The 16,765-nt window shown below is 48.0% G+C and overlaps 1 protein-coding gene across 5 annotated transcripts in view; it reads right to left on the reverse strand.

Annotated features, from left to right (window-relative positions):
- Window positions 1-16,765, reverse strand: part of LOC144727255 (estrogen-related receptor gamma-like) — a 402,552-nt gene that overhangs the window by 62,349 nt on the left and 323,438 nt on the right. For all 5 annotated transcript variants that reach the window (XM_078605948.1, XM_078605949.1, XM_078605947.1 and 2 more), the window contains one exon: window positions 11,550-11,711. In XM_078605948.1, the coding sequence (XP_078462074.1) occupies window positions 11,550-11,711 (162 nt within the window). The remainder of the gene's footprint in view (window positions 1-11,549; window positions 11,712-16,765) is intronic.

Here is a 16,765-nt window from a genome sequence, read left to right on the forward strand (position 1 = left end):
AATTCCAAAACCACAGCGGACAGGACCACAATACGACTTCTCATCGACGTATTACAAGCCATAATACGCCGCAAAAAAACGGATTCTACGACTAAATTAACGGCAAGAGGCACCACGACGATTCTTATGGCTCAGCGTTAATGTCCAAATGCTCCGAGGACTCAGCTGACATCCACACCATTATTAGGATTCAATGTTAATGACCAGGGCTGAGAGAGTGGGTTTCAAGAGGGGTCCATAAGCTGCGAGCGGCGACTATCGTGGTGGAATATACCTTACCCAGGTAGCAATGCGGTTGGGGCAGTTTCCTCACGAGCAGAAGATGGTCAAGTTACAACCGCGACTTGTTGGTCGATTCTGCTCACCATCTCTTTGATCCTGATGAACGTGAGTAATCTCTTTGCAGACTAGTCAATGGCGATCGACATTGAACAACAGTCACCTGCCATGGGAATGTAGAATTACCAGTAGAGGCTCAGAGGGGGGGGGGGGGGGGGGGGGTTGAGTGCCACCTCATTACCTAATTTGAGTGGGGAAACTTTTCACTTGAATGGAAGTGGCAAATAATGCATTTATAGGTCTGTGTGTGTGTGATTGAATGCAATAGGTGGCAACATTTTATTTCAATAGGATGCATCAGACGGATTCATGGCACCAATTGCCATTGGACCGATTTGTCAGGTCGGCCTTTAAATCTAAACTAAAAAAACTAAAAGTATTTTTGTATTTTACCAGGTAAGACCCAATGACATACCTCGTTTCCAGAAGTGACCTGGCTACAAATGATAGCTCGACGAAGTGGCTTATCACGTGGCAATTTAGAGCAGACAAATACTCTAAACGCAGGTTTCTAAATGTGGAGGGCGAAAAAACCGGCGGACCCGGAGAAAAATCCACGCGACCACGGGAAGAGAGACACGCCAAAATATAAACAGGCGTCAGGGACGGGATCGAATCCATCACCTCCTGTATACCAGGTGAGGTAATTAACATCTCACCTCTGTGGCGTCATTGGTGGCAGGGCTGAGATCATCAACTCACTCGAAATCGGTTTAAAGGAAAGCAGAATGCGCAATCGCACCACCACCAGATGCCATGGATCTGTGCCAGGGAGCGGTGGGTTCCTCACGTCACCACCGAGCCCCCCTTGCTTCCATCTGCCAACATTTCAACCGGCAATCCCAATCAGACCAATGGGGTTTATGCACGCCGCTTACTTACCCGGCTGAACAATTGATCACGGATTGATTGCAAAGGCTGTGCTTCAAGGAAGACACAATATATGTAACTAAAACGGGTGGTGCTGTTTTATTCTGATACCAAAACAACAACAACAACAATATCAGAATATCCCACGGTAAATAGTTAACTCCTGATTTCGCTTTTAAAACGCTGTCCATTCGTCTCACTGTCTGAGGGATCATCGCCATTACCGCTCTTACATTTTATTTTATTCGCTGGAGTCTGCTCAGTTTGACTTTGTTTGGCATTTTTATGCGATCAGCATCGAGTCAGCGCAACCCTTCATGTTAACAGAATAGCCCAAGGAAGCGGATATCACAGAACTACCTCTAAGATCCCTTCACTTGACCTCCGGTCCACATCATAGATGTGCTCTGCATACGAGCGTGTAATGTTCGACGCACGACCATCAAAACGGATATTTTGATTCTTAGAGTGGGAATTTTGCCAAATTAAGCAAAGAAAACTCATTTAAGTTGAATGTTGTTGTTGTTATGTGTGTGTGTGCAAAGTCATTGGTGGCATGGCCGAGGCCATGGACTCACTCCAATTGAGAACCCTGTTGAATCACTTGAAACGGCTTGGATTCGAACACAGGATCACAGCGGTGCCGGCTCGGCCCTGAGCCACCACGGACTCAGCCAGGCGAGCTCCACAATCGTGCACGACACCGCGTCACGTGACCGTAGTGCTCCCTCCCTCTCTTCACTCATTCAGCGTTTGCGGCACGGGCGTGTAAAGATGTGCAGAAGGCATCGTGCAGTGATGCCGCGAGAAATGTGTATGGCAGTACTCCGGAAAATATAAACTCGCATTGTACAGCCCTGAACACACAAGTTACATACATGGCCATACGATGCTTACTCATCCCATTTACTGGCTTGCAACTTAAAGAGGTTTAAACTAGCTGGAGTGCTGATAAGGATATAATTAACCTTGCTGTAATTCATTGCACCGTATAATCAAATCTAATTCATTGAATAAACACGTTTATCGTTCGGGGCAGAGTGGTGCTTCGTGCCCTATGAACTAGGTGACTTGAGTTAAAATTCCCGACCACGGCCAACATCTGTGGCAATGTTATATCTGAGCCAGTCCTGGGATTACACCCCCCCCCCCTCTCCCTCTACCAATTTGCACTGACCAGCATGGTGCAGTACGGTCAAACAATCTCCACGACCGACATGGCATGGAGGGGGGAAACCTGAATCCAGCTGTCGACATTACTTTTACTTTACGAACAAACAAATGCAAAGATCCCCCGTATAGCCTTAACAGACTGTTGGGGCAAGTGCGGTTAGCGTGCACCAATGAAGGCCGGCACGGCACATTAGGGGGTGGGTGGCCAGCACTACGCCTGGCCGCCTTTGTCTCCCCAGTGGCGATGTTTACACACCGTACTCGGTACTCATTTGAGGCTGAGTTGACCTAGGGGAGGCCCAGGACCGGTTCAGATAATCGTCACTGGTGTTGGCCATGAGCAGGAATCGAACTCGGGTCGCCGGGTTTGTAATGCAGCGTGCTAACCGCTACACTACCGCTCCCCACATGCATACATCGGCGCAAACACACACACACATTCCTCAGTACGTGAAAGGGTTACTGAGGTCTATTCTAAAAACAAAGTGTGTAAGGTTGTGTTTACTCTAGGCGTTGTTTTGCAATGAAGCGCAGTCCATTCAATAACTTAAATAACAAAAAACCTACAATCTATGTTTTATAGGCTAATGCATTTGTAAAGCTTGCATTTTGCGTAAATCCCACAAAGAGCACGCAATTGATTTCCCGGCACAAATTCCTCTGCTTGTAACAGCGGTCGTTAGCCTGTGCACGTTGGGATTTTTTTTTTAATTCTCCTCCTTTTTTACCTCGTCCACTAGCTAACGTACACACCCAGAGGGAGCAATGACTGAGCTATAAATGTCTGCCCGAGAATCTACTGCGAGCTTTTATTGCTCCTGAAAGCCAAAGTTCATGATTGAACTGCCTCTTTAGAACAGATTGGGAGACAGGAGGTAAATTAGCTAAATTACACTCCATCCCAGACACTCTGGAGTCACGCAGATATCTGGTGAAAGCGGCCAACATCTGATTTCCTGAGCGTTGATACAAAATAATCGAGGTTGCTAAAAGGTCCTGTGGCATACCCAGGGATTACTAAACAGATGACGTACGTAAGTGGCTACAAAATAGGGTCTGGATTATATTAACTGGCTGGATGGTGCTGTGATAAGAGAGCGTGACTCACAATTGTAAGGCTGTGACTTCGCATTCTGGTCATTGCCCGTGGTTATTAAGATGAGTGCCACTGTTTTTTCTTTAAGAATGAGCAGCTGCCATGCGAATGTGGAAATTCATACCAGTGGCTCAGGGCTGCCAGCCAAGATGATGCTGCTCCAATGCTCGTTTAAGCAAAGAGACACACTTCAGAGTCATCAGAGTTAGATGTATTTATACTGGAGAAATCCGATGAGCTGTAAAGTTATTGTTCACAATGCCTCAATGCATCGAGACGTCTTGAAAGAGGTGGGAGAACCCGCGCTTTACCCCACCAACATGACCTTCCATTCAACTCGCTCTGCTGTAGCCGTTAATAATGCTGGATGGACAGAGGCGATGTGCGTAATTAAGACACTTGCCCCCATGGTTTCAATCCGCCGTTGCCAGGAGAACGAGCTGGTAACCTCTGGATCTCAAGTGGTTGATGTTATTATATTTCATTGTTCTTGGGGTTGTGCGACAAATGCCCTTGTCAGAGCACTGTGGTGAATGTGATGCCAACTTTGAATTCTGGGATCTTCACCCGATCTTACACCGGACTCTAAAATGTTTTAGATTGATGTCGGTCTAGTTATGAATAATAATAATATAATCACATTGAACATACTCTTTTATGCCTTAGTTTTCACATAACTCAGTTCTGATGGCTAAAACTGAACATGTATAGGCGATGAAATTATAAACAAATGCACCCCGGAAGTTCCTGTCATATGATGGAATTGGCTAATCTCACGATTAATTCAAAAAGGCTAAACGTGCCCTTGCTTATGAGGATGGCGCTGCACCCACCACCTTTGTTTGCCACTCCCGATGCAGTGGCGTGAATTCCACATTCTCATGGCACGGGTCAGTCTCCCTGTAAGACAACGCGTGCCCATGTAGTCAACCGTACAAGGGCTGGTGGGCTGATCTAAACCCTTGAGCGAAACGATAGGTGACAATAACCGTCCTACTTATAATGGTTTCAAAAGACTCTTTTGAAAAAGTGCTAATGAACCTCAACGGGTTCTTACCTGATTACGCAAAAGACAATTAATTCAATTTAACTAAACTGCCCTTAATGAACCCATTCAACGCGCCCCACTTCTGATCGTGCATACGAGGACAGTCAAGCTCGTTATCGTGAAAAGGGCACAAACAATCTCCGCTTGTGCAACAACAACGAGAACATCTTGCCGTTACTTGGAAACGGCGTTTAATGAAAATAAATGTGCAAGTAGTGCACTCTTTGCGTGCGTGATGAACGAAGGGGGAGCGGTGGTGCAGTGGTCAGCGCACCGTGCTACGAACCTGGTGATGCGAGTACGAATCCCGCTCTCTGTCAATATCGGTGGCGAATATCTAAAACGGTGCTGTGCCTCATCTAGGTCGACCCAGCCTTAAAAAGAGTACCTGGTACAGGTGTTGTAACCGTCAGCATTGGTGCTGGCCACCTACCCCCTCGTGTGTCCCAACAGTCTCAGGCTATATGGGGGATGTTTGTTTTTGGGATGAACGTTACGCAGTAGTTGGATGAATCGTGGGGTCATTACGTGTTCGGTGGTAGTGAGCCAGTGACTATAAATTGTTAGGTTCATGTCCTGACTAAGGCAGGTGGCAAGCCGCTGCACACTGGGGAAAGGAAAAGCGTTCACGTCTGAAAAATGAATTTTGACATCAACAACAATCAATCAACACGAAGAGGTCATCACACATCGCTGCGGCTTCCCCCCTTCTGCTAGATCATGCAGCTGTTGCAACATCCGCACCAGACAGGATCGCGCCATCTGGCTTAAGGTTTTCTGCCTGTTGGTGACTTGACTTCTGAGTGCCATTCCAATGCCTGTCTCTGTAACGTGCCCTCCTTCTCGTCGTCCTCCTCCGCCGCCCTGCATGTGTAGACCGCGCATTTCATTCTCCTCCCCCTGATTTCCTGTCGGGTTCGAAGCTGAACTGCAAGGTTACAAACTCTGGTCCCAGCCCTACCGTGAAACCTCCAGCACCACCCGCATGCACCTAGACTCGCAGGGACGGAAGGGTGCCGTCGAAGTAAATATGTATTGACTTGCACTTGATTAAAAACAGGGACATTAATTAGAATGACTCTGGGTATCATCATTAACCGTTTACTTAAACATATTCTTCCCGTGACGCTAACCCTTGGCCCCTATAGAGCGATGCTCAATGAAACAAATACACATAGACATTAAAACTAATAAAAAAATGCATCCTCTATCATAATAAGAATAATCGTGTGCCTATTTAAAAATGGTATGCAACCTGTAATAAATTGCTATATTTTTCAACAACCAAAATGCAATTTTAAAATAAAAAAATGACACTGAACGTATAAGTAAAGCGTCACGATCCGCACTGAATTTGCACCCCCTGCAAAACAGTTCCAAATGTAGAGCAGACAGGAATTCCCCACGTCCTCCTCCACCGCGGCACGGTGCTTTGTCACGTGGGAGAGATTACAAGGACCCAGCGGATTTCCCGTAAGCAAGTGTTCTGCCGTGGCAGTAGTTATAGTCATCGGTTACCATGGGGGGGGGGGGAGGGAGGGGGATATACATTGACGTAAACAAAGCGAAAGGAACGGCGGCAGCTTTCGATAAGTCCGCGAGCAGAGTGAATCGATACGGCGGGAGAGAGCAATATCGTGGAAACGGCCAAGCATGTCGGTGGCGATTGTTGCAAAAGGGTTGGGCTGCCGGGGTAACCTACGTGGTCACCGTGCTCACCACCGAGATGACTTGCACCGAATCGCAGCTTGGATATCCACCGTCAGTGATGTAGCTCACATCTCGTTGTAACCGTCTGACCCACCTCTATGGGACATCTGTTAAATTTTTTATAATAAGATCTTCATAGCTCATCGGATTTCACCAGGGTAAATGCAGATTCTGATAAATATCCCGATACGGAGTCGTTAGTCGAGAGTCTTGGGCTACTGAGACTGGCCCGAGCGTGTGAAGGATTCGCTCACACACACTCGGGGTGCTGTTGTTGTCGATGCAGAAGGACAAGGACTGGCCCGGGTGGCTCAGCTTTAGATCGTTCGGCTCTGGATGTGGGGGGGGGGGGGGGGTTAATTCAGCCCATCATCCTTCTCTCCCTCTCTCCAAATGGTTGATAAAATATTATACCGCTTTGTGGGTAAGTCGACAGTGAATTTTCTCTGGATGTACTAGCCACCACCATAGGAATGTGGAATGTATGCCACTGGCTCTGGATCTCCCGGAGGAGTGGAGCAGTGGGCACTATTCTTGCTACAGCAGGGTGACACTTTGACTGAACGATATGTACCTACAATTTATCCGGGCTCCCTAAAAAAGAAAAGGATAATGAATCTCATTGCACCTTCAACTAAACGTGTAATAGATATGCAGATTGATATATCATTCACTTTTGAAATATGCTGCAATGTACGTCCATAAGGATTGCAGCATTTGGCCATAAATGTGAGGTGTCTGCACAGTGGTTGTAAGTTCTTGATTGCCCTTTAACCAATTAAATAAAAAAAACTCCCAAGGATTTTAGTACCCCCCCCCCCCCTTGTTCACTCTTCTCAATCCTCAATGTTTGAAAATCAGGTCCAACACCGGAGGTGGCACAGCTGCGCAGAGAGAAGGCCCCCCCAGGTACGGCTTAATGTTGAATTTAATTGAAATTAATAGGAGGCTACATTGTGTTTCAACGTTGCTTTTCAAGTCGCACGTGTCAGGCTAATTTTCAATTTACATTTATTTTTGCATGAAACCGCTATTTCAACTGTTTTGTATAAATGCCGTTCGAATCCAAACAATATATATTTAAGTCAACAATTTATACCACTGCAAATGTCCCACACAGCTGGAAATAATGGCCCGTTCTCACGCCTGATTCAGGAATCATTGTTGTTAAATTGTTACTTTGGTTTCTAGCAACAGGAATGTAGAATTGTCACCACTCAGCGGAGAGACTGAGCCAGCGCTGGTGGTATCTCAATCCTCCGCCTGAAGCCAGGTCAAAACCTCGCACGATAACGTGAAAGACCTCGACCCATTCAAACGATGAAAGCATCACATATTTTCTGGAGCTCAGGCCCAGGCAGCTCCAGCTGAAAAAGAGCCCTGATAATTGTTCAAAACATATACATATTTTTCCATTTACAGAAGACCCTCCTCCATTATTGATTCAAATGTGAGATCAAGGGCTTTAAGGGTTTATTTTACAAGACTCCTTAGTCTGCATGCTACAATGTCCATGCAGCTGGGTGGTATTTTGAGACAAATACGAACCGGTGTGTTTTTGTTCTTCTTCTCCGGGTCGGCTTTGCACCCCCACGGAATGAGCCGACGTTATCATCAAGCGGACGGCATCTTCACCGGTCGCCCCAGTGACGCAACAGGGCGACGCGTTGCGCCCAGCCCGACGGTGAAGCGGAAAACACCACGGTGAGTGCGCTACCCACCGATAACTTTTGAACGAATGCACAAACGAGGCTGCTTTGCTTGCAGCGAGAGCGAACTTTGGGATGCAGGTGACTGAACGTCGAGAGGTTCCGCAACACCAAACGAATGCTGGATTGTGATTACGGTAATGATGACGCAGACAAAGGATGACGGCCATCCAAAAAGCCGAGAGTTGACAGCACTTTACTAAATCCCCGACTCCTATTTTTTTTTTTGTTGGACTTAAGGGGGCTTTAGGTACATTTTCAACGTTCTAATGCTACGTAATAAAGAGACAGAGGGGGAAAAAAATCTATCAAATCCCTACCGAGGGAAAGAATTGGCCTTCCGGTAATGACGGCAGGTTACGGAAAAAAGAAAGCGGGGAATAAAAAAGCGGCCGTAAAATAAAAATAAATCTAACAGCGGCAATTACACAACTTCACGAAAATGAAGGCGATCGCACACTGTGAAATTCAGTTTATTTTGTACGTGCTTTGTCGAATGTGCGGCATTTAATACCAGGATGATGGCGCGTGTGATGCGCAAGGCACCCCAAAGGGCATCAAGTCTATTATGGTTAATACCGGTCTGAAATCCGGATGTTAGCCCGAGCACGTCTCTACGACGTTTACAGCTACCTGGTTCATTTCCCTGACAGCGCACCTCATCGGTGGCCAATGGGATCCGAAGTCAGTGCTTCCTTGAATGGGTACCTGGTGCACTATTTGTATGTATGTAGAACTTCTTTCACACCGCACGTAGCCAACCGTGCTCATCGGAGGTGCTTCCGTGACCAATGCCACAATTCAGAAATGATTCTTTTCATCGTAGCGTTCACACGAGTCACAACGCCGACGGTGTGTCGTACGCCCTTCTCCACCCGACACGGTTGAATAAAGGATGTCACGTGAAAAAACGCGACGATATTTATCGCACACCAGTGCAGTGGAGGGCAAACCGTAACATTTAACGATTTGGAATGGCGTTTCGCTGATAATTACAACCAGAGTCATCATCAGGCAATTGTGACTCAAACATAAATCTCGACTTACCCCAATGCACTGTTTAAGCATCATTGCTGGGAACATGAAGGCAGCAGGGTGTAGTAGTTACGGGGTCCGGCCGTCGTATCGGCCACCCCAACGTGTGCACTGTTGACTTTTGGATGTTCTTTAGCTCCTAGGTTCTAAACACTTAACAGGAGACATCTGTTTGTCGTGCGTGTGTGCGAGACGGCTGTTTCACTCACGTTAAGTGTCACCTCGTGCGTGCATTCACAGTAACCGAAGCTCGCTGCCGTGTGCGCGCGTGCACATACCCGTCTGTGCACGTGCACAGAGCATCCCCAGTCCTCTTCCTCCTACGACCCTAATTCCTGACCCGGCTTCGACGTCGCCCCTCTCCACGTGCACCAAACAACATCTCTCCCCCAGCCCTACGCCGCGCTCCCAATCGGCTCAACTATCCGGCCACCAGACCTCTGCCCCCACCACCCTTCACCTACCCTCATCCGTGCCGACGTCACCACTTCACGCAACGTACCCCACACCCCGCTGCCTCTCGTCCACGCTGTACCCATCGGACACCCTCACTCACCATGACATTCCACCTTATTCCTCCGTACCTGCCCCAGCAACATCAACTCCATTCCCAGCCCCTGTCCCTCCATCCATTCCGCCACCTCCTACACTAACTGCCGTCGGCTCGCATTCTAAACGGCCCTGCAAAGGACGCCGCATGAATCCGAAATGGAATAGAGTGTGAAGATGCGCTGACTGTGTGCATTCGTGTGTCTTGTACGACGAAAGAGCAACGATTCGTGAATGTGTACACAGATCTAAGTTTGCGTACACATTCACAACAAGGAAGGTGGCACCGGATGCCAGATAACGAAATGCAGCATTGCAAAGGTAAACACTAGAAAATGGATGTCAACAGTGCAATTGCCGTCGAATCTGGCAGAAGGAAGGAAGCGATCTCAAGAGTGTGGCAGAACTGTTGGCTATGACAAACGCTTATCTTGACCTATGCGTAATTAAAAACTATGCTATGGCCCGTCACGTGCGGAGAAAGAGTAGTGAACAAAATTTGTCTTGCAAGCGTTCACTTTTCACAGGCAAATGCTGACATTTTTAGAAGTTCCCATGAGAAATAACAGCAGAGGTGTCGACAGAAATCAGCAAAAAGTGTGAAGATATTTTAATCAAATGTAATGCACTTTCATATGAACTGGAGCAATCACACGCGCCACGTGGAGACACGCGGGCATTGGGAGTCATTCGTAATCTTAGTGAAAATATATTTGATGCTAATTAATTTGTTTCCTGCAAGGCCTGATGACATTTCAGACAACGTGGGTCTTTCCAACCGTCATTGCATTCACTCACGACAATGAAAATACGGCTGAGTAGCGTGGTGGTCAGCAGACGATTTGAGCGGCAGATTTTGAAGTGGATCCTGGAGAGCCCCTCTAGAGGCTATTTTGGCCTACTCTTCCATTCTGGCCAGATGCCTTGAAAGAGGGTGGGAGTACCCACACTTTACCCCATCGCACATGACCTGCAAGGCAGACAAGCTGTTGCATTACCCATTTGTTCTGCTGGGTGGACAGAGGCAGGTCACGTTGGCGAGATGTTAACTACCCCCCCTGGTATACAAGCGATGATGGGTTCCACCCCGCCGGTGAGGCCTGTTGTATATTTTGAGTTTTCATGCTCCCCCCCGTGGTCACGTGGATTTTTCTCTGGCTGCTCCGGTTTTTCCCTCCACACTTAGAATCAACATGCGTTCAGAGTTGTTGGCCGTTTTTACAAATATTCACGCGATAGGCCGCTTCGTTCAGCCATCGTTTGTGATCGGCAGGTCGCCTCCGAAAAACAGGCACGCAGCTCAGTGGGCCTTACCCGGTAAGATAAAAAATATAGACTAAAAATACGAAGAAACTTGCACCATCGTTGCAGCTGCCTCGCCGGGATATCGAATTGAAACGATGACTTTCGTGACGCAAATCCGGTGCGCTAGCCCGTTTCACTGCCGCTGGGGCGTTCCCTGTCTAAGGCTTGAAATGACAACCCGGTTCGGTGTGCAGACCATCAGCGTCGGTGCCTCTGCACGCAAAGTTTGCTCGCCACAAATGAACCGCAATACCTTTGACGATTTCGTCAAGGAGCACAAACCATCACGACGCGAACTCCGGTCATCCTCGCTTTTGGCTGGCCATCGAACAAAGACGCTCACCGCATCGCGCGCTTTCAGGTGCGCTACTGTGGCCATCTGGAATGCTCTTCCTTCCGATTATAGAAAGCCAGTGGAGCTGTGCACTTTAAAATCATCTCCAATGAAAACTAATTTCTTCAGAACTTATTTTTATGCCCTTCCCCCGGCACCTCCGATTCGCACTGTCGGCTACGCACGGTGCAAGATAAGCTCAACGTACATACGCATACACACACATTACCCGTTACGGGAAACCAGTTCGCAGTTGCCGCAGGCCCCTCTCTCTCTCCGAGGGCCCTGGCCACGAGCGCGTGCGATTCTGAACTGACGCCGGCGCTGCAGCCGCGACCGGCGTCACTTCCTTCTCCGCCGCACCACGTCCGCCCGACTGACCTGGCACGTGCTTGGCCCAGCCGATGATGACGACGAGCTCGCGGTCGGCCAGGTCGCACAGCGTGGTGAGCGCCTTGATGTCGCTGTCGGGCACCGTGGGGTCTGGCATGGCGTAGATCTTGTCCGGCTCGGCCACGATCAGGTGCGACACGATCTTGTTCACTGCGGCGGGAGGCAGGGGGACGCGAGATTTGTTTTTTTTGCGGCCGCTGCGGCGTTTCGCTCGCGCTCGAAACGTCCGCGCTCACCGTAGCGGGGGGCCTTGGGTTTCTCGACGAGTTCCAACCACCGGCGAAGTGTCGCAAGGTGGCCAACTTTTTGGCAAGAGCCGTTGATCTTGCACCGCTTCATTTTCAGTATGCCAACGAGATTGCCACTGGTGTGGCACGTGCCCGTTGATGACGTTTCATGGCTGCGTTCTTTTTTTTTACCAAAATTACTTTTTAAGTGTTTCACAAAACACCAATAAGGGGAGGGGCTCGTGTAAGCAGCGTGGGGTGATGACAGGATAGCAGCAGTAATCTTCTCCTTATCGGGGCTCTCACACGCTCCCTCCTGTAGAGACTCTTCTTTACTCTGATCACAAGCTGTGTATGATCTGAAATGCATTGGTTGCTGTTGCATATAGATCATAGAAAGAGTATGATCACATATTCTTGGTTCTTTTGGTAAAGTCACGTAGAAGGGAAATAATAAAATGATTAAAAAAAACATAATAAACGTAAATTCTCACAACGTTTCGGCCACAACACAAGCAGCCGTCCTCAGGTGAAGAAACAGAGCTGTCGGAAAGACAGCGTTCCAATGAACACTGCTAAGCTTGGTATACGCTGCAAAGCTTAGCAGTGTTCATTGGAGCGCTGTCTTTCCGACAGCTCTGTTTCCTCGTCTGAGGACGGCTGCTTGTGTTGTGGCCGAAACGTCGTGACAATTACATTTTATTATGTTTCATTGTTATTATTTTATTATTTCCCTTCTACGTGACTTTACGGAAAGAACCAAGAAGATGAATCCCTGCAGTCATGAAAGCTTCAAATCGAAGTATGATCACAGTGTAGCGCTATTATTTCTGAAGTTAACGTTATATACGTCAGTTATCTTCGATCCATTAATAGTTTATATGAGGTGTTGCTCAGACAATATCAAAGATGGGAATATACATGACGCTACAGACTAAAACTAAAAAATGTTTTATATCTTACCAGGTAAGGCCCACTGAGCTATACAGCTATTCTTGAGAAGCGACCAGGCCAGATAAGTGGCTTATCACGTGGACATGTATAAAAGCAGCCAAAAACTCTAAACAGTCAGTAATCACACAATCAGTAATCAGAGGCTGCAAGCTTTTCTGCAAGCATCCTTACCAGCTGGGTGCTCACATTATTGATCCCAGGGGAACAATTGGGTCGACTCGACCCTGGCATGGTAGCTAGCTCAAGGCTCAAAATTAGAAGCCCTGATGCCCTTCCAACTTGGGCTATATCCCAGACGCTTGTGTATCTAAAAAAAACCAAAATGTGTCTCCCTGATCAATCATGCAGCGGCGGTGGCACTCATCTCCTTTGGTTCCCGAGCCGGGAATGGAAATTCTACATTGCCATGGAGGGGAGCAGTCTATTTATAGGAAGACTGATGTTGACTTTTATTGTTGTATGGTATATTGTATTGCACTCCCACCCTCCCAGTGGGATGATAGCCCGAGTCAGCGGCCGATCGGATGTGAATTGCTTACACTCATGTGTGTGACTGAACTTGTGTTTAGCAGTCCATTTTAAGCAAGTCAATGCCCTGTTCGCAATTTTGTTCACAGCCAATTATTACTCGCTGGCCACAGGAACCACAACATCGACCCCAAACAAGCCAGCCCAGTGGCAAACGCAGTGGCCGTTACGCGACCAAGTCGCCTGGCACACACGCATCCTTTCTGTGTGCCGTATACACACACACAAATACACACACGGAGATATTCTCCGTAGCAGCCCATATCGACTGTCGGGCTGTCGGGCTTGTTTCGCACAGATGAGCAACATAATTATTTTTTTTGCACAACCATTAGCAGCCCTGACGGAGTGGGAGCCTAATGTTGTACGCAACACGAGATGCAAAGCGAGTGCCGAGCCTTCTCTCTCGATTCGGCTCCGGGCGGTTTGGCTGGTGCGACAGAACAACCGCGTATACACTCGCGTGTGCGCTCGCAGAGACAATGAGTCCCCTTTTAGCCCGCGGAGACCGTTGGCGCAAAGGGGGCGGGTGGCGTGGCCAACAACCGCACCTGGCCACCGCCGTCTCCCCGAGTAGGGGCGTTGAAACACGAGGCACCGACGCACGTGGCCTCGTCGGCTGCGGGGGGCCAAATGTCGCTCGCGAACATCTATCAGGGGCTGCTGTTGAGCGCGCACGTTGAGTGAAGCAAATGCACGCGTTTAGAATGCACTTCTCTGCATTTTCGGTGATACTTTGTTATCGGACTGGCACAATTCCATACCATGCACTGCTGCAACTAGGCCTCCCTGTACCGTGTCAGTCAAGAGGATTGTTTTTGACCCATGCTGGACCACGTTGGCAGCCCCGTGTGGTGAAGGGGTGGTACCGCCGATTTGCACGGTTGGCTACGTACGGTCCAGAAGAAGTCGAACATAGACACAGAGCCACTAACCGCGGCCGTGGTGGTGGGGAATCGAACTCAGGATGTTCACCACTGTTTCACCACTCCCCGCATCGTTGCACGTACGTAAGGGGTTATTTTCAATAGATCAGAGGTTTAGTATCCCCAGCCCTAAATGCAAATAGAAATCTAATCATTAATCATTAAAGGATTAAATACTGCCCACTGCCTATTCAATCAGATCGGAATCAGGGAAGGGGAGTTTAAAGCAATAATGTATTTCTCTCCTTTCAAAGATGGCTAATTGTGGGGCAGTCGATGAAAATAACACGCTCCTGCCATGGAAATGTGGAATTTCCATCACGGTTCTCAGGATCACAGATGTGAGAATGAGTGCCACCTAAATCGTATCTCAAAATAATTCATATAGCCCTTTACCCGAGGCGCTTTACACAGAATGAGTAACGGTACACACGGATGTGACGGTGGAGATGAGGTGAACGAAATTGAGAAAGAGGAAGCAATCGGGGCAAATCTGTGCTGTGTGAATTCGGTGAAAGCGCGAAATCGATGGCAGTGAATGATGATGAATTGAATGACTGGGGAGTGGTGTCCAAGCAGGGAGACTCGTTGACTTTCGACTTCACTAAACTTAATTTTAAAGTTCCACTTGGTAAATGTGAACATGCAAATTGTGGCAAACGGCACCACCAAGTTGCGTCGCCTCATGTTCACGTTGTGCTCAAAATCATGACGAGGACATCAAATTTAAAAGCGCCACAGACAGGATCGCTCAAAACTCCGGTAAGAGTGGCAGTGTGACACACGTCCATGTGTGCGTGTGTGGAGCGGTGGTGCAGTGGTTAGCACACTGCGCTACGAACCCGGCGATCCGAATTCGATTCTCGCTCACGTCCAACACCAGCGACGGTTATCTGAACCAGATCTGGGCCTCCCGTAGATTGACTCAGCCATAATTGAGTACCTGGTGTGCGCTGTGTAAACAACCACTAAGGGAGACAAAGGCGGCTGGGCATGGTGCTGGCCACCCACCCCCACGTGTGCTGTGCTGGCTTTCATAGGTGCTCGCAAACAGCACCTGTCCTAAAAGTCTGTTCAGTCCACACGGGGGATCTTTGTCTCCTTGATTAACACAATGACCACGTAAACATTCTCAATTCCAAGCCCTAAACCTAACAATGAAAATTTTAACTGCATCCTCCTGAAATTGATCAAACTTAAGAGGTGTAATGTTTCAAGTGTATTTATTGGTAGATTAGTGTTCGGTGCGTGCACCAGTTGAGCCACCAGTTGAGTCAACGGTTTGATTTCGTTACAAAAGGAGTAAAGGTGAAGCCCTGTAATGTGTTGCTCACACTACTGCTTGCAGAAGGTCCTCCTCTACAGAGATCTATAAAGAGTGTCCTCTGGCTTACTCCTTCCTCAATTGGCCAGATGTTTTGGAAGAGGTGCGAGTGCCCACACTTTACCCCACCACAAGATGGTACCTGCCAATCAAATTACTGCAGTGTACCAATTCAAGAAACTTGCAGCATTGTTTCAACTGCTGGGCTGGGGGAAAGTATGGAACCGGTTGATCTCTGGATTTGCAAGTCGGGCAGTCACCTGAGTGTTTCTATGTGGACAGCAAAGGGCATCTCCTGGTGTAGCATGGGCCTAAAGGAGGATCATGTGATACCATTTACATTTCACGACACAATACATCCCTCTGTAAACGGAAAATAGCACATTTTATGACAATCGTTAAATGTAAAAAATAGATTGTCACCACACAAGAACAAAAAATGATAGATAGTGAAGCCTTAAAAGCAACAAAGATGTAAATTTCAGCCACGTAAACAACGCTCACACAATGACAGGTATAGGACTTCGCATTCTTTTTTGGTGGGCCTACTCTTACACACTCAAGCAAGCATCCTTCCAGGGCTAATGAAATAAGAGTACACTGCGAGACGTGACTTTGTGGGATGCTGTACAAAATAACATCCCACACGGTGGCTAGAAGATGTTAACTACCTCGCCTGGTGTACAGGAGGTCGTGGGTTCGATCCCTACCCTGACTCCTGTATATTTGGAGTTTGCGTGTTCTCCCCGTGGTCACGTGGATTTTTCTCGGGGTCCTCCGATTTTTCCCTACACATTTAAAATCAACATGCATTTAGAGAATTTGGCTGATAGAAATTTCCAAACGACGAGCCACTTCGTCGGGCTATCATTTGCGGCCAGGTCGCTTTTGAAAAATACCTATATAGCTCAGTGGACTGCAAGGATTCATTTTCTTGGGTTTTTTCCGGTAATGTCACGTGATTTTACTGAAAAACCCAAGAATATAGTTTCAGTACTTTTAACGATTCCATCACCCGCATCGTTGCGTGAGGCGGGCCTTCTCTAGGAGCCGTCCGGTGGGCCCTGGCCACGCCAGTCATTGAGCTTGGTGCCGTCTGGACAGTTGCGAGGGAGACCCGGTTACTCGCTGCACCTCCACTCCATCATTGTGAACGTCCTTGCTGCGAGCACCGCTTACGACGGGCCACTTCGCTGCTCGTTGGAGCAAGGGGTCACCGCAAGGTTACCACTTTATCCACTGGCA

Source organism: Lampetra planeri, chromosome 25 (genome assembly GCF_965212315.1).
Source record: "Lampetra planeri chromosome 25, kcLamPlan1.2.h2, whole genome shotgun sequence".
Taxonomy (NCBI): domain Eukaryota; kingdom Metazoa; phylum Chordata; class Hyperoartia; order Petromyzontiformes; family Petromyzontidae; genus Lampetra; species Lampetra planeri.